This window comes from Pituophis catenifer, unplaced genomic scaffold (genome assembly GCF_029215685.1).
Source record: "Pituophis catenifer annectens isolate HBS135680 unplaced genomic scaffold, rPitCat1.0.hap2 SCAF_10, whole genome shotgun sequence".
In the NCBI taxonomy this organism is placed as follows: Eukaryota; Metazoa; Chordata; class Lepidosauria; order Squamata; family Colubridae; genus Pituophis; species Pituophis catenifer.
In genome coordinates this window covers 29,991,660-30,009,730 of record NW_027256890.1, presented here as the reverse complement: position 1 = coordinate 30,009,730, position 18,071 = coordinate 29,991,660, and the positions used below count along the sequence as shown (strand labels likewise).

Sequence of the window (18,071 nt, the reverse complement as noted above, 5' to 3'; positions counted from 1 at the left end):
GATTTTATAACAAATTGATGTTAAGCTTCGAATAATAGAGAATATCTGTAGCTGAGGGTTGAACTGTGGGGTCTTTGAGGCTCTCTGGTGGTTTCTCTGCAGACGTTTCAGGACCCAACTAGGTAACATCATCAATGCCAGAAGGAAGTAGAGTCTGCGGAGGAGGAGGAGGAGGTAGACGAGGAGGACAACTCTAGTGTCCTTGGTACTTTTTGAGCTTAGTTGTTTTATGGCAGACATTTTATTATCCAACTAGGTAACATAATCAGTGCTACTTGAAGCTTAACCATTGAAATTTGTCAACATGGATGCCAACATTCAAACAGTGGAGGCTGGTGATGTTACCCAGTTGGGTAATGAAATGTCTGCAAGAAAGCAACCAAGCTCACAGAGCACCAAGGACCCCCAAACTTGAAACAGGTTGACAAATATCTAAATACAATATGGGTGTCCCCTCCCCAGGTGTCTCAGCCATGAATCCCAGGTGGGCTTCATTTCCCTCCTGTCCCTTTGATCCATCTCTGTTGTGGCCCATCAGCGGCCTGTGCAGATTGTAGCTGATTCTGACAACGAGGAGGCTGGCGTGGTGCTGTGCCAGCAGCCTGTGCAGCTGGCGCTCGAGTCGGACAGAGAGGAGGCTGGAGAAGATGTGCCAGAGGCAGGGATTCAGCCAGGGCCCTCAGAACCTCCAGAAGCTCCCATAAGTGAAGAGGACGAAGAGGAGGAGCCTCTTCTCAATGCATGGGTGCGCAGAGCTGCCAAAAGGCAGGAGTGGCTCCTCAGGAGGAGGCCTTCTCGAGAGTAAGGCTTGGGGCTAATTGGCCACTCCCTTAGTCTATTTAAGGAGGAACCGGTTGCAGCAAGCTGTAGGGAACAACTTTAGTTCAATCTCCTTTGTGTCTGGATTCTCTGCAAAATTATTTCTGGGCTTTCTGCCAACTCTAGTAAGACTGATTACTTTATCTTAGAATTCTGGTAGGCTGTTAAGACAGTTATTAACAGCCTTTGGTTGATAAAGACTAAGTTATTTGAGTAAAATAAGCTTTGTATAGAGTTTGTGTGTGCTGCATTCTTTGAGGTCCGTAGTTGGGGCAGAACACTCTTCCTCCACCAGTGGAAATTTTCTTGGCACTTATTTATTTTTATTTTTATTTATATGTCAAGCATGTATAAAGTAACAGATATAAGTATCAACATGATTATGAATACAGGAAATTGATATGAATAAATGGGAACAGTAGGACAGGGATGGTAGGCACGCTGGTGCACTTATGCCCGCCCCTTACAGATCTCTTAGGAATGGGGTGAGGTCAACAGTAGACAATCTAAGGTTAAAGTTTTGGGAGGTTTGGGGAAGAAACCAGAGTCAGGTAGAGAATTCCAGGCATTGACCACTCTGTTGTTGAAGTCGTATTTTCTGCAATTGAGTTTGGAGCGGTTTACCTTAAGTTTGTATCTATTGTGTGCTCATGTACTGTTGTGGTTGAAGCTGAAGTAGTCATTGATAGGTAGGATGTTGTAGCAGATAGTTTTGTGTACTACACTTAGGTCAGACCAAAGGTGGCATAGTTCTAAATTGTCTAAGCCCAAAATTTGAAGTCTGGTGGCATAAGGTATTCTGTTGCAAGCAGAGGAGTGGAGGACTCTTCTCCTGAAATATCTTTGGACTTGCTCAATTGTATTAATGCCCAATATGTAGTGTGGGTTCCAGACAGATGAGCTGTATTCGAGAATTGGTCTAGCAAAGGTTTTGTATGCTCTAGTTAGTAGAACAATATTATCAACATTACAATATTACCACAACTTCCTAGTCAGATTTTGTCTGTTCCTTATCAAGGGATGCGGTGGCTCAGTGGCTAAGACGCTGAGCTTGTCGATTGAAAGGTTGGCAGTTCAGCGGTTTGAATCCCTAGTGCTGCATAATGGGGTGAGCTCCCGTTATTTATTCCAGCTTCTTCCAACCTAGCAGTTCGAAAGCAGGTAAAAAATGCAAGTAGAAAAACAGGGACCACCTTTGGTGGGAAGGGAACAGCGTTCCGTGCACCTTTAGCGTTGAGTCATGCTGGCCAGATGACCATGGAGACGTCTTCGGACAGCGCTGGCTCTTCAGCTTTGAAACAGAGATGAGCACCGCCCCCTAGAGTCGGGAACGACTAGCACATATGTGCGAGGGGAACCTTTACCTTTAATTAAGGGAACCACTGCAATTCGAGTTGTTTTTTACCCCCTGGTGGGGTTTCCACAGTAGGCTGACCAAGCTGAATTTTTAGCCCCTGAAAGACAGGCGTCACAATGGTGGGAATACAGGACAAGACATATCATGAGATTCTCCTCAGTTTTTGATGTTCCCGTAAGAACTTTTGGCTTCTCCAGAGAAAGAAAAAGAGATGGGGCAATAAGCTGACTTTGTATAAGGGGGGGCCAAAAGCCCTACAATATATACAAAATGTATGAAGGCTATTGCTTAACGCATTGTAAGCTGCCCTGAGTCTCCAGAGAAGGGCGGCATATAAATCAAACCAATAAATAAATAAATAAAATAGATGGTATCTCTCTTGCAAGTTTCTGGAAGCCAGAGGTTAGATAGGGCAAACCTGTTTCTCTCTCCATCCCCTTTTTGCAATGTTGAAATATTGCAGTTCATTTTATAATGGTTGCAAAACTACATTCTCCATTTTGCTTTTTTCCTATTTCAAGATTATTCATTCCATTTTGTAGCCACTCTCTTGCTGAGTCTGACTCATCCAGACCATGACAACCTTTAGAGACCCAGTTGGGGTTTCCACGGTGACTTCCATTCAAACCATGATAGGCCTAGATAACTGGGTATCACCTAAGACTGATGATACATCACCCAGAATTGGTGAAGGACTCCTACGAGTGGTTTCACACAAATGCCCAACATCAAAGGGGAGTGGAACAAGGCCTCAGACGCCCAGAATGGCAACTCACTTCACTTCCCACTTAAAGAGCAGAAACATCATAATATGGTGCATCCAACTTGGAACATACAATATAGGACCGTGATGGTGAACCTATGCTACGGCAACCAGCTGTGGCAACCTAGGCGTGCCACAGCTGGCCCACAGAGCCCTCTCTACGGTCAACTGAGCCATCGCCCAACTCATGTTCACCCTGCCTCCCTCCAGCCAGCTGATTTTTGGGAGGCGCAGGGGCTGGGACGCATGCAAGAGATGCGTGCACATCAGTGGTGGGTTGCCCCCGGTTCGCACAGGTTCTATAGAACCAGTAGTAAAACCGGCGGGAGGCTCCGCCCACTGACGCTGACATCATGAAAATGCTACTGCGCACGCGCAGCCCCGTTGCAAACCGGTAGTAAAGGTAAGTATAACCCACCCCTGGTGCACATGAATGGGGGTTGCGTGCACATTCACAGAGGGGCAGGGGGAGTGCAAGTGGAAGCAGTGCACACATTCCGGAAGTGGGGAGGGTGAAAAAGAGGCCTCTTGGGAAGTCCAGAAACGGGCCTGTTTCCAGCCTCCGGAGCTCAGGGGAGGCGGTTTTTGTCTTCCCGGAGGCTAGAGGAAAGCCTCGAGCCCAGGGAGGGTGAAAATGTCCCCCCCTCTGCCGTGGTGCAGGTTGCTAAAATTTTTGAATCCCACCCCTCACAGGGGTCGTGGGGGGGTTGCGTACACATGCAGGTTAGCCATCACTGGTATAGAATAATAGGGTCGGAAGGGACCTTGAAGGTCTTCTACTCCAACCCCATGCTCAAGGCTATTCTGGACAAATGGCTGTCCAATCTCTTCTTGAAAAGCAGTAATGGAGCATCCACAACTTCTGAAGGCAACTTCTGTTCCATGGGTTGATTGTTCTCACCGTCAGTAAATTCCTCCTTATTTCCAGGTGGAATCTCCCCTTGGTCAGTTTCCATTCATTCTTCCTTGTCTGGCCTTCGGGTGCTTTGGAAAATAGCTTGATCCCCTCCTCCTCTCTGGGGCAGCCCCTCAAATATGGGGACATTGCTCATTGTATGGTTTAACCTCCAGCCTCCTAATCATCTTTGTTGCTCTTCTCTGCATTCTTTCCAGGGTCTCAACCTCTTTTTTGTATCATGGTGACCAGAATAATTGGATATAGTATTCCAAGTGTGGTCTTTTCCACTTCCAATTCTTGGAAATTATCCAGATAGAGAGTCTAGCTAAAACTGCTGAGGACCTAAGCAAGACTAAAATGGCTCCTTTGGTGCCGGTTTTGGCACCAGGGAAGTTGGAGATAAGATGCCAGTCTTGGAAGCCAGGAGGTGCCTCCCCCTGTGGGGGGGGCATTCCAGGGCTTCTTACTGGGGTGGCCAGCCCCCTATCCCACCACCCTTAACATTGCATAACATGGGGGAGAAGGCAGTGACCCAGAATCTGAAGCAAAAATCATGCTTGAGTTGGAAGTTGCTTCGGTGTATCGGAGGCCTTTCCCTGGTTGCTGACGGCTGCTTCTGCGTTGGACGTGTTGTTCTGAGGGAGAGGTTTAACGCCCTGCAAGAAACAGCAAAATCCTTTTCATCGGCCCACGTTCACATCTGTAGCTCTAAAGCAGGGATTTCTCAACCTTGGCAACTTTAAGACTTGAGGACCAACTCCCAGAATTCCCCAGCGCGCTGGCTGGGGAATTCTGGGAATTGAACTCCACTAGTCTTAAAGCGGGCCACGCTTGGAGAGCCCTGGTCTAAAACCTCAAGCAATTGTTGTTGGTCTTTTGGAGCAAAAGAGTCGACTTATAGCAGTGGGATTTTAAAGTCAAAAGCCAAAACGCCTGGATTTTATCCACTCTCATCTCCAAAGGCTGCCAAAATAGCCAAAGGAAGGCAGAATTTGCTGCTGCTAATATTCCTGCAGCTTCTGGCTCCTGGGGGAAGCAGCCATCCAGTCAAGGTGGGGAGTCGGGAGGCCCCTCCCCATCCCTCCTGCAACACCCCATTTCTGCTCTGAAGATGAGCTATCCTTACAGGTAGTCCTCAACATATGACCGTAATGGAGGCTGCCCGTTTTGGTTGTATTTCAGGACGGTCATAAAATGGGTTGCTCGTGGGACCAACCTGGTTTTACAACTTTTGCAGTGGTCGTTTTTTTTTTTTTTTTTAATTTGATTTATATGCCGCCCTTCTCCGAAGACTCAGGGCAGTTTACAATGCGTTAAGCAAGAGCCTTCATCCTTTTGTATATTTATACAAAGTCAGCTTATTGCCCCCACAACTGGGTCCTCATTTCACCTACCTTAGAAAGGATGGAAGGCTGAGTCAACCTTGAGCCTTGGCGAGATTCGAACCCTGTAGTAATTGCAGGCAGCTGGTCTTAATAAGCTTAATAACAGGGTGCCTTAAACCTCTGTACTACCAAGGCTCAGTCGTTAAGCAAAAACAGTGGTCGTTAACAAAAGCAATGATTGGCTATGGGCACGGTCTGGCCAAGAACCAGTTTTGGCAAAACCTCCATAAAACGTGACCGTGGGGTGGTGCAAACAGCCATAAATGTGCCCTTTTGATTGAACAGCTGAACTTCGGTCACATGATTGTGGAGACGGCCTGACCACTGGAACTGGGTTGTAAGTAGCCCCAAGGTAGATCTGAAGTAACTTTGATTGCTTGTCAAGCAACTTGTTGTAAGTCGAGGATTCTAGTTCTCAGGCAATGCAGAGGACCAGGCAAAAGTGGGAAAGAAAACGGGGCTCCCACCCCCCCATACGGCATAACTGGATTACCTCGGGAAGGAAGCTGACCTCTGCCATCTGTTCCACCGAAGGACCCACCTCGTTGTCGGAGTCTGAAATGAGAATTAAGCCGTTCATGCTCAGGATGGAGAATGGGTGCTCCACCTAAAGAAACCTGTTAGAACTACAACACCCAGCATCCCCCACCGTTGCATGTGCTGACTGAGGCTGCTGGGAGTTGAAAGTCAGCAAGGTTGGGTCCCCCTGCTCTGATTTACAATTCTGATATAGGAGATGACCAGGCTGAGCCCAAGGGAGGGAGGGAGGGAGGAGTCAAACGAGTCATCAGTCTCGAGTCCCTTCGTGCTCACAAGAGATCTAAGTTCGGTCCGCCTTGAGTTCTGCTGACTCTTATCTGCCGCTAATTTGCTTTGAACTGTTAGTTGGCCAGATTCTTGTTGAGAGCTTGAGCTTGTAATAAACGTATATATTCATTTGAGCTGCCTGAACTTCCTGATTTATGGTGCCTGACGCCTTCTTTGCTGCTACATGAAAGTACAAACAAACTCTTGCCCAGAGCAGTTTCCCATCTAGGCCCCCAAGAAATGTGAATGTGGCCCAGCCGTGGCTCTTGATGAGGGCCGTGGCTACGAAGATGACGTACCTGAAGACTCGTTGATGGACTCCATGCTGCTGTGGATTTCTGTTGGACGGGAAAGAAAAGAGATATGAATTCTTTGGAGGATCTGCTGCAGGCATTATTCGGGGCACCCTACCCCTTGCCCATCATCTTGCCTGTGGCCAGGACTGGTGGTTAATTCGTTGGCTACTCCTGCCTGCCTTGGATTGGGATACGAGGGCTGTGAAACTTCAACCAAGGTTCTGCCTGGAGACCTGAAGTCATGAAGAATTGATCTGCCTGCAAGAAAACTTTGACCAAGCCACTTTCTCTTCAGTGGTAGTCCAAGGAGTCCTCACTTAATGACCTGAACTGAGTCTAGCCACGTTGTCATTAAGTGAAATGGTTGGCAAGTGAAACCACAATTGTGCTTACAATCTGACTTCAGCTTTTCTTTGCTTTACAGCCTGCAAAAGTTATCAGTGTGACAACTGGTTGCAAAATTATCATTCATCATGGTTATAACTGTGGTGGTCATTGTACAGGGCAGTCACTAGACTTTCCCTAATAACCACCGCCCCCTCCCCTCCCCTGAGTCCTCGGCAGCCCCTCAAATACTGGAATATCATGGCACCCCTAGTCCTTCTTTTCACTAGACTAGACACACCCAGTTCCTACAACAACTCTTCCTATGTTTTAATAATGAATAATAAACCATTTTGCAAATAAGCCTTCCTGCTAAAAAAACGAACAGTCACGTCTTACCTCTCCCTCTTTTTCGTCTATACATTAAGAAGAGGACCAGCAAGATCACAAGAACGATCAAAAGTGGGACGATATATTTAGCATAAAAAGATGCCGAGAGGTATTTGCTGGTGATAGGCGGATCTGTAGAAACCCAAAATAATAGCAAAGTCAATTAGACCCTTCCCCTATTTTTTTTCCTAGCAAAATTGCTGAGTGGTTTAAACATTTTTATGAAGTATAATTTATGACAACTCCCCCCCACCCCCCATGCTCAAAATGACCCACCAGGCTAGGAAACCCAACTCAAATGGTGGCCACCAGGTTGGGGAAAGTTGGAGTAAGGATTTAACTCTCATCAGCCCCACTCAGTGCGCCCAATGGGAGGAGTTGCCACCCCAAAATACGTAACTCTGGTATCATGGTGTATTCAGGGGTTCTCTGCCTGGTTGCTGGGTGGGCGTGGCCATGGTGGGTGTGGCCTAGTCAGGCTCCTGCACCACGGCAGGGTGAAGGCGTTTTTGCCCTCCCCGGGCTCCGGAGGCTTTCCTTGAGCCTCCAGGAGGGCGAAAACGACCTCCCCAGGCTCTGAAGGCCCTCTGGAGGCTGAACTTTCCAAACTTCCGTTAGGCGCGTTTTTTGCTCTCCCTGAGCCTTTGCGCATGCCCTGCACTTATCTGCATTCAAAACGGGCTGTGTGGGGACTCCTGGGAGGGGCAAGGTGGGGTGGCCAGGGCCAGCCAGGGGTGGGATTTACGAGTTCTCCAAACTGTACAGAATCTAGAGGGTCTTCCGAACCCCTGCGAACCCCCAGCAGCCCACCTCTGGGTGTATTTCATCATAGAATAATATGTTGGACAGACTTTGGAGATCATCTAGTCTAGCCCAGATACCTGCCTAGAGTACAGATTTGTTCCTACAGTAGGCAAGAATGCTCTTCCCTGATGACCATGTGCAACACCCCGGGCAGGTGTCTTCACAACTTCCTGAGAGTACAAAAGCCATCAACCAGAGGAACAACCTGCCACTGGAAGTGGTGAGGTTTTTCACCAGAGGCTGAATGATCACAGAATCCTTGTCAATCCTGCATTGGGCAGAAGTTGGACTGATGGAGAAGAATATTTGCAGCTCAGGGTTAAAATGAAAGGTCCGTGGTGCTCTCTGAACTTGGCTGTTTTCTTGCAGAAGTTTCGTTGCCCAAACTAGATAAGACCATCAGTGTATGTTGGACTAGAGCAGGGGTGTCAAACTCCAGGCCCGGGGCCTGGATCTGGGCCCATGGGGCTGCCCTGGAAACTGCAAAGGACCGGCCCAGGGTGCCTCTGCCAGTGAAAACAGAGTTCGGGAAGGCCGCAGGTGACCCTCTTGAGCTCTGTTTTCGCTGGCAGAGGGTTGCACAGGAGGCCGTCGCAGGCGAAAACAGAGCTCGGGAGTCCGTTTTTGCTGGCAGAGCACTTGGGCCTGCACAGCTGCCCCCGACATGAGTGATGTGGAGCTATCCACGTCCGCCCTGGCCATGGGCACCCCGGCCTCCAAGGTCAAACACAACCCTGATGCGGCCCTCAATGAAATCGAGTTTGACACCCCTGGACTAGAAACTTCTAAATTCCCTCCAATTCTATGATCGGATTGACAAGCAATTGTACCACCAACATTAACCCAAACTCCACATCTGGTCTTCTTAACTGTAGCATTAATCTTTGCTAAATGTTCTGTGTTGTCTACAAGTTTGATTTCTGTGTGCTCAAACTCTTGACCTTCCACTCCAACACCTGCGGTTATATGTTTTCAGGATGTCTTCCTGGGTGAGTCACACCAAATGAATTTTCTTCCTTTCCTCTCTCCTGTGCCATGGGCCCCCAGGATTGCAAACATCCCTTGCCATAAACCATCGTCACGTTAGAAAAGGAAGATGGTGATGCCTTAAATGCCAGTCTTGGTGCCTGGCAGGTGCTCTGTATCTTCTGCTTTTGTTAACAGATATTTTAATGAAACAGGAATAGAAAGACAGATGGTGCTCTCTGAGCTTGGTTGTTTTCTTGCAGACATCTTGTTACCAAATGAGGTAACGTCATCAGTTGTGGGGCTTGCTCCCTATTTATATACAATAGTTTGCTTTGCCAGGGTTGGTGGGGTGTGGTTTTCTCAGTAGTTTCTTGATTAGGTTATTGTTTTCTATTTGATTGATTGTCTGGGGTTAATCCCTGCTTAACTGGGTGTTGGTTACTGGAGAGGATGTGTTCTGGTTTGATGGTTCCTTCTTAGCTTTTTTATTGTCTCTTTGCACTGGTGTGTAAATGTGGTTTATCTCTATGTGTCTGTTGATGGTTGATTTATTTGAATATCATTGAGGGCCGTATCAGGGTTGTGTATGACCTCAGGGGCTGGGGTGGGCGTGGCCAGCTTGACATCACTCATGTTGGGGGCACCTGTGGTGGCCTGAGTGCTCTGCCAGCAAAAGTGGGCTCTTGAGCTCCATTTTCAGCTGTGACGGTGTCCTGCAGCCCTCTGCTAGTGAAAATGGAGCTCAGGTGTCCCACTGGGCCCTATTTTTGGTCACAATGGCCTCCTGCAGCCCTTTGCCAGCAAAAATGGAGCTGGCAGAGCTGCAGGAGGTGTTGTGGCTGAAAACATGCCCTGGGAGGGCCACGTGTGGCCCTTCCGAGCTCTGTTTTTGCTGGTAGAGGCACCGTGGGCTGGTCCTTCACTGTTTCCATGGTGGCCCCGTGGGCCAGCTCTAAGCACCTCTTGGTGCTTGAGTTTGACACTCCTGTTCTAGGAATTCCCTAGTGCAGTGATGACAAACCTTTTTGGCCTCGAGTGCTGAAAAGGTTGTGCGGAAACGTTGCGTGCACGCATGTTCATTGGGGCCGCACTCCGGAAAAGCCAAACTTCCAGATTCTAGCGCACATGCGCGCCCGACAATCAACTGGCTGGTGCACATGCGCGCACCAGTTTTCAGCACTGCCATGCATGTGGACAGCTGATTGTCGCATGCACATCCACACCAGAAACCTGGAAGACAAACAGGCAAGACTGCGCATGCCGGGCCACATTTCTTTCATGTGCCACTTTGGGCATGCGTGCCATTGGTTTGCCATCACGCCCCTAGTGGTTTTGATCTAAGATGTGCACAATTTCCCAGTTGAGACTATGGTTGAGTCTCTTCATGTGTTGTGAGATTAAAGAGTTTTCCTTGTGTCTTTTGACTGCTAATAGGCGTTCATTGATGTGCCCTGCTGTCTGTCCTGCATAGTGGCTGTTACAGTCCTTTCACTGTCGGTTGTGGATTTTTGCTTTTATTTCTTGGGGTCTTTTGATTTACTTAAGATGCTCTGGGGGGCTTTAGTTGGTTTCTGTTGGCAGATACAACTGCAGAGTTCTTTGAAGACGAACAAGGAGCATCAAAGAGCATTTACCCCCGAGTCACCTTGGGTAGTAAGATGAGCGATGTATGCATGTAATAAATATTTATAAATATCATAATCATAATTATAAATACTGATATAATAAATCTCCATCTTCTGTCGAGCCCCAGCCGGGTCTTGCCATTCTAAATGGATGTTTTTGACTGGCACGGCTACTGCAGCAGCCATGATGTGAGTCTGCCCAGGCTTTGCCCTCACAATTTCAAAGGTGAAACGTTGTCGTACCCCTGGGTGAAACCTTCTGGTCCCTTAACATCCCCTGATTTTGTACCAGAATCTGCGCTCACCCTGGCAATGCTTCTTCAATGAAACCATGCTGGAACGTTCATCCGCTTGGCTGCGAACAATGCAGATGTAATCCGGGGTGCCCTGCTGAGGCTTCTGGGTGATGTTCAGCGTCTGGGCCGTGGAGAGAACCACGCTGCCGTTGACCTGGAGCCAGGTGAAGTTCAGGTTGCCGGCTTCCTCTTCTGGCACTGCACATCTCAGGAGGGCCCGGCAGGTCCCGTTCTCGGCATGGACGGTGATGGTTGGGGCCGTCAGCCTCCCTGGGGGAGCCCAGGAGGGGGGACAGTTAGTACACAGGTGTCTGCAGAGTGCTTAAATCTGGCCCGTGGGACCAGCTTGGAAATAGCAAAGGACCGGCCCATGGTGCCTCTGCCGGACAAAACGGGGTGTGCGGGAGTCACATATCCCCCCCCCCGTGTCCCATTTTCAGCCTGGACAGAGAAAAGGGTCTGGGACTTGTATTCCCTCCCTCCCCTCCTTTTGAGGCTTACTGGCTTTGTAGTCAGTGCTGGTTTGCATGGTCAGGGGAGGAGCGGTTGTGTTAAACACCCACGTTGATCTCCAAGTGGTGCTTGTCTCATTTTCCAGCACTGTCTTGTTCCAGGTGAGCCTGTCTTGAAATTCCTGCAGAGCCCTCTTGGTTCCCTCTTTGGAATCATGTTCCACCCCTTGGAAGGCTGGAAAAATAAAAATAAATAAATCTCTCTATATAAAAACGAAAACCACTCATGCATTAATCACGAAATCTCCAGAACTGTAAAGCCTACAAACTTGAAATGTGCCACATATGTTCCTCTTCGCTTCTAAATTCTCACTAAGAAATGATTTTTCAAAATGATCATCAGAGCATTATTTATTTATTTATTTATTTTTATTTTATTTATTCAATTTATATGCCGCCCCTCTCCGAAGACCCAGGGCGGCTCACAATAAACTCAAAAAATCACTATAAAAACACTTAAAAATTTAAAACATTAAAAACATTAAAACCCATTCACACCATTCATGGCCGGATCTCGTCAGATTGCAAGAGCGAGATCAATGGCCCGAGGCCTGCCAGAAAAGCCAGGTCTTCACCGCTTTTCGGAAGGCCAATAGGGTGGGGATGGTCCGGACCTCAGGAGGTAACTGGTTCCAGAGAGCCGGGGCAACCACAGAGAAGTCCCTCCCCCGCGGGCCCGCCAGCCGGCACTGTTTAGCTGACGGGACCCGGAGGAGACCAACTCTGTGGCATCTTACCGGTCGCTGGGAGCTATGCGGTAGAAGGCAGTCTCGAAGATAACTTGGCCCTGAGCCATGTAGGGCTTTAAAGGTAATAACCAACACATTGAATTGTGACCGGAGACCAATAGGGAGCCAGTGCAGCTCGCGGAGAATTCGTGTAATGTGGGTGTACCTAGGTGCACCCACGACAGCTCGCGCAGCTGCGTTCTGGACCAACTATAGTCTCCGAACACTTTTCAAGGGTAGCCCCATGTAGAGCGCGTTGCAATAATCTAGTATTGCATTAGTATTTCCTATATTATTAACATGCTCTGATGCTAAGGAGTTCTACTCCCCCTTCCCACTTCAAAAGAAATCTGTTCCAAATGCAAAACACAAACAGAGGAGAGGAGTTTCACTTTCAGTTTTACTTTCACAGCAGCAAGCAGCTTTACTACAGAACAGTTGAGCTAAGCCATGCCCAGCCTCCTTCTTGCTCACACAGCAAATACTGTTTGAGTTTCCAAACACCCCTCAACTCTCTCACACACTGACAGGATGCTAGCCAGATGAATACTGATGAATGCTGCGGGCTGGGACATTCTACTCCCCCTCCCCCTCTGTTCCAACTGGCAGTTGCATTATATTAAAACACTCTGATGCCACGGAGTTACACATTCTACATTAAATTTCAGGCTGCAAGTGTCAATTTATCAAGCCTGAGCACATAGTTTTGTAGCAAAGCACAGGCGTCCAGCTAGTATTTCAATGTATATCGAAGATCTTCAAGAAATAGAATATCTCCCCTCTAATATTTAATAATTTCATTTTCCATTATTTTTCAGAGGTCCTGATTGTTGTTCCAAAGTTGTAAATACAATTCTACTGAAATCTCACATATCCAGATGAAGAAAGCATATTAACACATGCTGCTATCTAGCTAACATTTGATAAATCAGCCCAAACTGATTGTACAGCCAGCCTTGGCTGATAAACCGTGTCATCTGTTCCTAACCATGATTTGCCACATGCCGCAAATGTTGCATATTTTTAACAAAGGCTGCTCCCCCCCCCCCAGATGCTCTCCATCTCAAGGTAGGGTATTTTTCTCCCAAGCACCACAATTAATAATAAATAAAATAGAATACTGAAAAAAGATGTTGAGACTCTAGAAAGAGTGCAGAGAAGAGCAAGAAAGATGATGAGGGGGCTGGAGGTTAAAACATATGAAGAATGGTTGCAGGAATTGGGTCTGTGAATGAAAAGAAGGACCAGGGGAGACAGGATAGCCGTCTTCCAATATCTCAGAGGCTGCCACAAAGAAGAGGGAAGCAAGCTATTCTCCAAAGCACCTGAGGTTAGGACAAGAAGCAACGGGTGGAAACTAATCAAGGAGAGAAGCAACCTAGAATTAAGGAGAAATTTCCTGACAGTAAGAACAATTAATCAGTGGAACAATTTTTTTCCAGAAGTTGTAAATGCTCCAACACTGGAAGTTTTTAAGAAGATGTTTGGTAACCATTTGTCTGAAGTGGTGTAGGGTTTCCTGCCTAGGCAGGGGGTTGGTCTAGATCAGGGGTGGGCAATTGTGGCTCTTTTACAATCTGTGGCCTTCAACTCCCAGAATTCCTCACACAGCTTGGCTGTCTCAGGAATTCTGGGAGTTGAAGTCCACAGGTTGTAAAAGAGCCACAATTGCCCACCCCTGGTCTAGATAGCCCTCCTTCCAACTCTGTTATTCTAAATTAAATTAAATTAAATAATTATATTAAATTAATTAAATTAAATTAAATTAAATTAAATTAAATTAAATTAAATAATTAAATTAAATTAAATTAAATTAAATTAAATTAAATTATTAAATTAAATTAAATTAAATAATTAAATAATTAAATTAAATTAAATTAAATTAAATTAAATTAAATTAAATTAAATTAAATTATTAAATTAAATTAAATTAAATTAAATTAAATTAAATTAAATTAAATTAAATTAAGGAGAGGACCATGCAGGTGCCAGGCAAAATACCCATAGAAATACTGATGCCCCCAATCCTGTTTACCTCCTGGTGTGACCCCTTTTCTGCAACCAGACCTGGCTGAGGCCTGGGGATGGAGGCCTCCGAACTGATGGTGCAATTCCCACACCCAGAGGGAGTGTGACACACAAAGTGGCCCACTTCAGGGTTGTGAAAAAATTGCCACCCTACCCTTCTGAAGATGGCAGTGCCTGTGTAGTTTGAATGCCCAGCGCTCATTCCCTCTTCCAAATGGTTTGGAACTCAGTTGCAAACAGTTACAGCCTCTGATTATTATAGCTGATCACAGATAGTCCTCGATTTACGACTGTAATTGAGCCTGGAATTATAGTCGTTCACTGAGTCACCACTCTTGATTGCACCAGATTTTACAACCTTTTTTGCGGTGGTCGTTAAGCAGATGCTGCAGTCATTAAGTGGATCATTGTAGCCAATGAGTGTTTTTTGTTGGAAATCGGAAGGAAACACCAGTTGCCAGCAAAAAAACCCATCATAAATTACAGTCTTGTTATTGCAGAATTCTGTCATAAACGGTCATAAATGCAGGCCGCTTGTTAAACACCCAAAATGTGATTACATGGCCATTGGGGTATATATGTGTCCGTCATAAGTTCAGAACGGGCTCCATTATGGCCGTAAGCCGAGGACTACCTGTTAATTAGTTTTCTCACACATTGCAAAGGACTGAAGCAGGAGCTTTTGCTGGTCTTTCAACCCCTCCAATGCCTGAAAGAAGAATTCTGCAGAATCCTCAGAAAGGATAAGCAGCCAGACAACTCACTAATCTCAGACCCATTTTCTGACCATTCAGTCTCTAAACCAACCAAACAAGCTGGATTTGCACACCTGGCTTAGCCCCCCCCACCCCACCCCCCAAAAGGGCAGAAACCACCTTCATTCTAACTAAATTTAGCATGTGATGGAAGTTCAGCTGCTGGCTCTTTAACATAAATGAAGCCTGTTATATGAATTCAACACTTAATTTTTTTTTTATCTGGGACTTTCTTTGACTTTTTTTTTTAAAGCTCTTTTGTGAGCTGATTCAAATGGGGAAATTTGGAGGGAAGGAAAAGTGTTGGCATAGTTAGTTCAGTTTTTAATTGTTTCTTTTTCGAATGTCTCATGAGAAGTTCTTTAGACACCCTAAAAAGTGTGGTTTGCTCCACCTATGAAGTTTAACCGCAGTTTTTGGAAATGAGTCCTTGTACTGACACAGTCTGGTTTTCTTTTGGTTTTGCTTCTGCTGCTCTTGGTTGGGGACAGGAATCCCCCTCCCCGGACCCCTTCCTCCCTTCAAGTTCCTCTTGGACACGGGGAGGGAAGCCGAGAGGATTCCCAAGCTCTCCTCCTGCCAACCTCGCCCAACGTGTTTGTCCTGTTCCTTCGAGAGTTTAGGAAACAGAAACGTGGCTCTTCTCTGCCCAGAAATCTTTCCGACTCCAGAACTCACCTGCGAGACGAAAGAGGGCCACGATCCAAAGCAGCCACATGCTCTCTCTGTTTTTTCTTGACCAGGAGCTCTGGTGGGACAGAAGGAACCAAGAGAGTTCCTCTTTAAGGCTGGCTTCGCTTCCTCTTCGCAGGAGGAAGTCAAGAAGATCTGAAGAAATCACAGGGTGATTAAGACAAAGTTGTACAATGCATGTCTCTTCTTGTACTTTTGTGTTGAAGAGAATGGCTCAGGGGCCCGGCTGCGTCCAGGCTGAGCTTCCATCGCTGAACCTGGGAAGTCCTCTTTCAGCTGTTCCAAGTGCTTCCTCAGTCCACCCAATTGATCATCTTTCCAAGGAGGCCACTCAGGTTCTCCCCATCTTCTAAACCAGGGGTCTCCAACCTTGGCCACTTTATGAGTTTGGACTTCAACTCCCAGAATTCCTCAGCCAGCCATGCTGAGTTGAAGTTGAATTCTGGGAGTTGAAGTCCACAAGTCGTAAAGTTGTTAAGGTTGGAGACTCCTGTTCTAAACCTTCTCATGTTCTAAGCTTTGGAAGAAAGAGATGGAAGGGGTGGCGTAATCTTTCCCACTGCTGAAAATCCCTCCCCTGCTGGCAGTTTCCTTTTTGGAGAAGAATGTGGAGGTCCCAAGACCAGGAGGTCCTCCTTCCCCACCCTGCACCCTCAAGGGAAGGAGGAACAAGAAAGAGGAAAGAGAACACAGGTGCAAAAACAGAGGAAGGGAAAGCTGTGCAGATGGGCGTGTGGCTCTTTGTCTTTGGGTGGAGGTAGCTAGATAAGAAGAGCTGCTGACCCACTTGGGAAATTTTGTCAGCTACTCAGCTCACTCCCCCCCCAAAAGGCTTCAAACTGCAGATTTTGACAGCAAGAGCCAAAAATGGACTCCCTGCAGCTCAGGGTCAATTTTTGAAACAAGGTTTCTCAAGTTTTACAAGTTTAAGATGGGTGGACTTCAACTCCCAGAATTCTCAGCCAGCATGCTTGACCCTAACCCCAACCCTTCTCAATCCCACCACAATCCTGCCCCCAGGCCCCATCCCACAGCCACCCTCCCATCAGGGGTGAAATCCAGCAGGTTCTGAAGGACTGGTAGCGGAAATTTTGAGTAGTTCAGAGAACCGGCAAATACCACCTCTGGCTGGCCGCAGGAGTGGGGAGGGAATGGAGATTTTGCAGTATCCTTTCAAAAGTAACCAAGCAACACTCACCAAGCCACGCCCACAAAACCGGTAATAAAAAAATTTGAATTTCACCACTGCCTCCCATCCAATCTATTTACCAAGGCCAGCCTACAACTGTCCACCCCTCACACCAAATTTTCATAGACCCGTAGAATTGGGAGGGACTTCGGAGGTCTTCTAGCCCAGATCCCTGAGTAGGGTAGGGTGCAGACTCTTCTGGATAAGTGGCTGTCCAATTCTTTTCTTGAAAATTTTCAGGAATGGACCACAACTTCAGGGAATTCTGGGAGTTGAAGTCCACACCTCCTAAAGTTCCTAAAATTGACAAATACTGTTCTAGAGGAGTAGCTGAGAATAGAAGTCCCCAAAGATCTTTGATTTCTTAAGAAACGTCAAAGGTTGTTCAGGTGTTTCTGAACATTTAAAATGGATTTTTGGTGGACTACACTGGACGAAAAACAGCGTCCTGATCAGGGGTGAGATTGAAAAATTTCAGCAACCGGTTCACTGCCCAGTTGCTGGGTGGGCGTGGCCATGACCTATTCGGCCTCCTGCACCACGGCAGGGGTGTGTGTGTTCGTCCTCCCCAGGCTCTGGAGGCTTTCCCCGAGCCTCTAGGAGGGTGAAAACAGCCTCCCCCAGCCTCTGGAGGCCCTCTGGAGACCGGAAATGACCCCGTTTCTGGACTTCTGGTACTTCTGGTAGGCCCATTTTTCGCCCTCCCCAGACTCTGGAGACTTCGCTGGAGCCCCTGGGAGGGCAAAAATGGCCTCCCCCAGGCACTAGAGGCCCTCTGGAGGCCGGAAACAGGCCCATTTCTGGACTTCCGGTAGGCCCATTTTTCACCCTCCCTGAGCCTCTGCATGGGCCCTGCACTTACCTCGCATCCAAAATGGGCTGCATGGAGACTCCTGGGAGGGGAGGGGTGGGTGGGGTCAGCCAGTCCTTGTAAATACGGTTCAGCGAACCAGATTAAAATTAACATCTGGTTTTCCTGAACCGGTTTTAACCGGCTGAATCCCACCCCTGGTCCTGATGCTAGATGAGCCCAAAGATTGAGCATGTCAATTTCTCCTTTGTTCTCCCTAAAGCATGACGTTTGCAGGCCAAGTGTTAGTTTGGTCTACTGGTGGCCCATTTTTTGTTCATGCAGGATCACAGGAGGACGGATGACCTCTTCTGTCAACATTTCTCAATATTAGGCAATCCCATTTTCCTGTTTCTCAGAATATTGGGACTCAGAATATTTTTCCAGTTGTGCACATAAAATCCTAGGGCTGGAAGGGACCTTGGAGATCTTGTAGTCCAACCCCTGCTCAAACAGGAAACCCTATACCATTCAGACAAATGGTGGTCCAATCTCTTCTTGAAAACCTCCAGTGTTGGAGCACCCACAACTTCTGCAGGAAAGCCATTCCACTGATTAATTGTCTGCACTGCCAGGAAATTAC

At 47.2% G+C, this 18,071-nt stretch overlaps 1 protein-coding gene across 1 annotated transcript; it reads right to left on the bottom strand.

The window, feature by feature from the left end:
- Window positions 1–4,388: 4,388 nt before the first annotated feature.
- LOC139322477 (uncharacterized) lies at window positions 4,389–15,474 on the bottom strand. The gene is made up of 7 exons (XM_070951596.1): window positions 15,435–15,474; window positions 11,235–11,420; window positions 10,743–11,003; window positions 7,049–7,171; window positions 6,329–6,367; window positions 5,716–5,777; window positions 4,389–4,493 (listed from the first exon to the last, which is right to left on the bottom strand). The coding sequence occupies exons 1-7, from the start codon at window positions 15,472–15,474 to the stop codon at window positions 4,389–4,391; spliced, it is 816 nt and encodes a 271-aa protein (XP_070807697.1).
- Window positions 15,475–18,071: the final 2,597 nt, after the last annotated feature.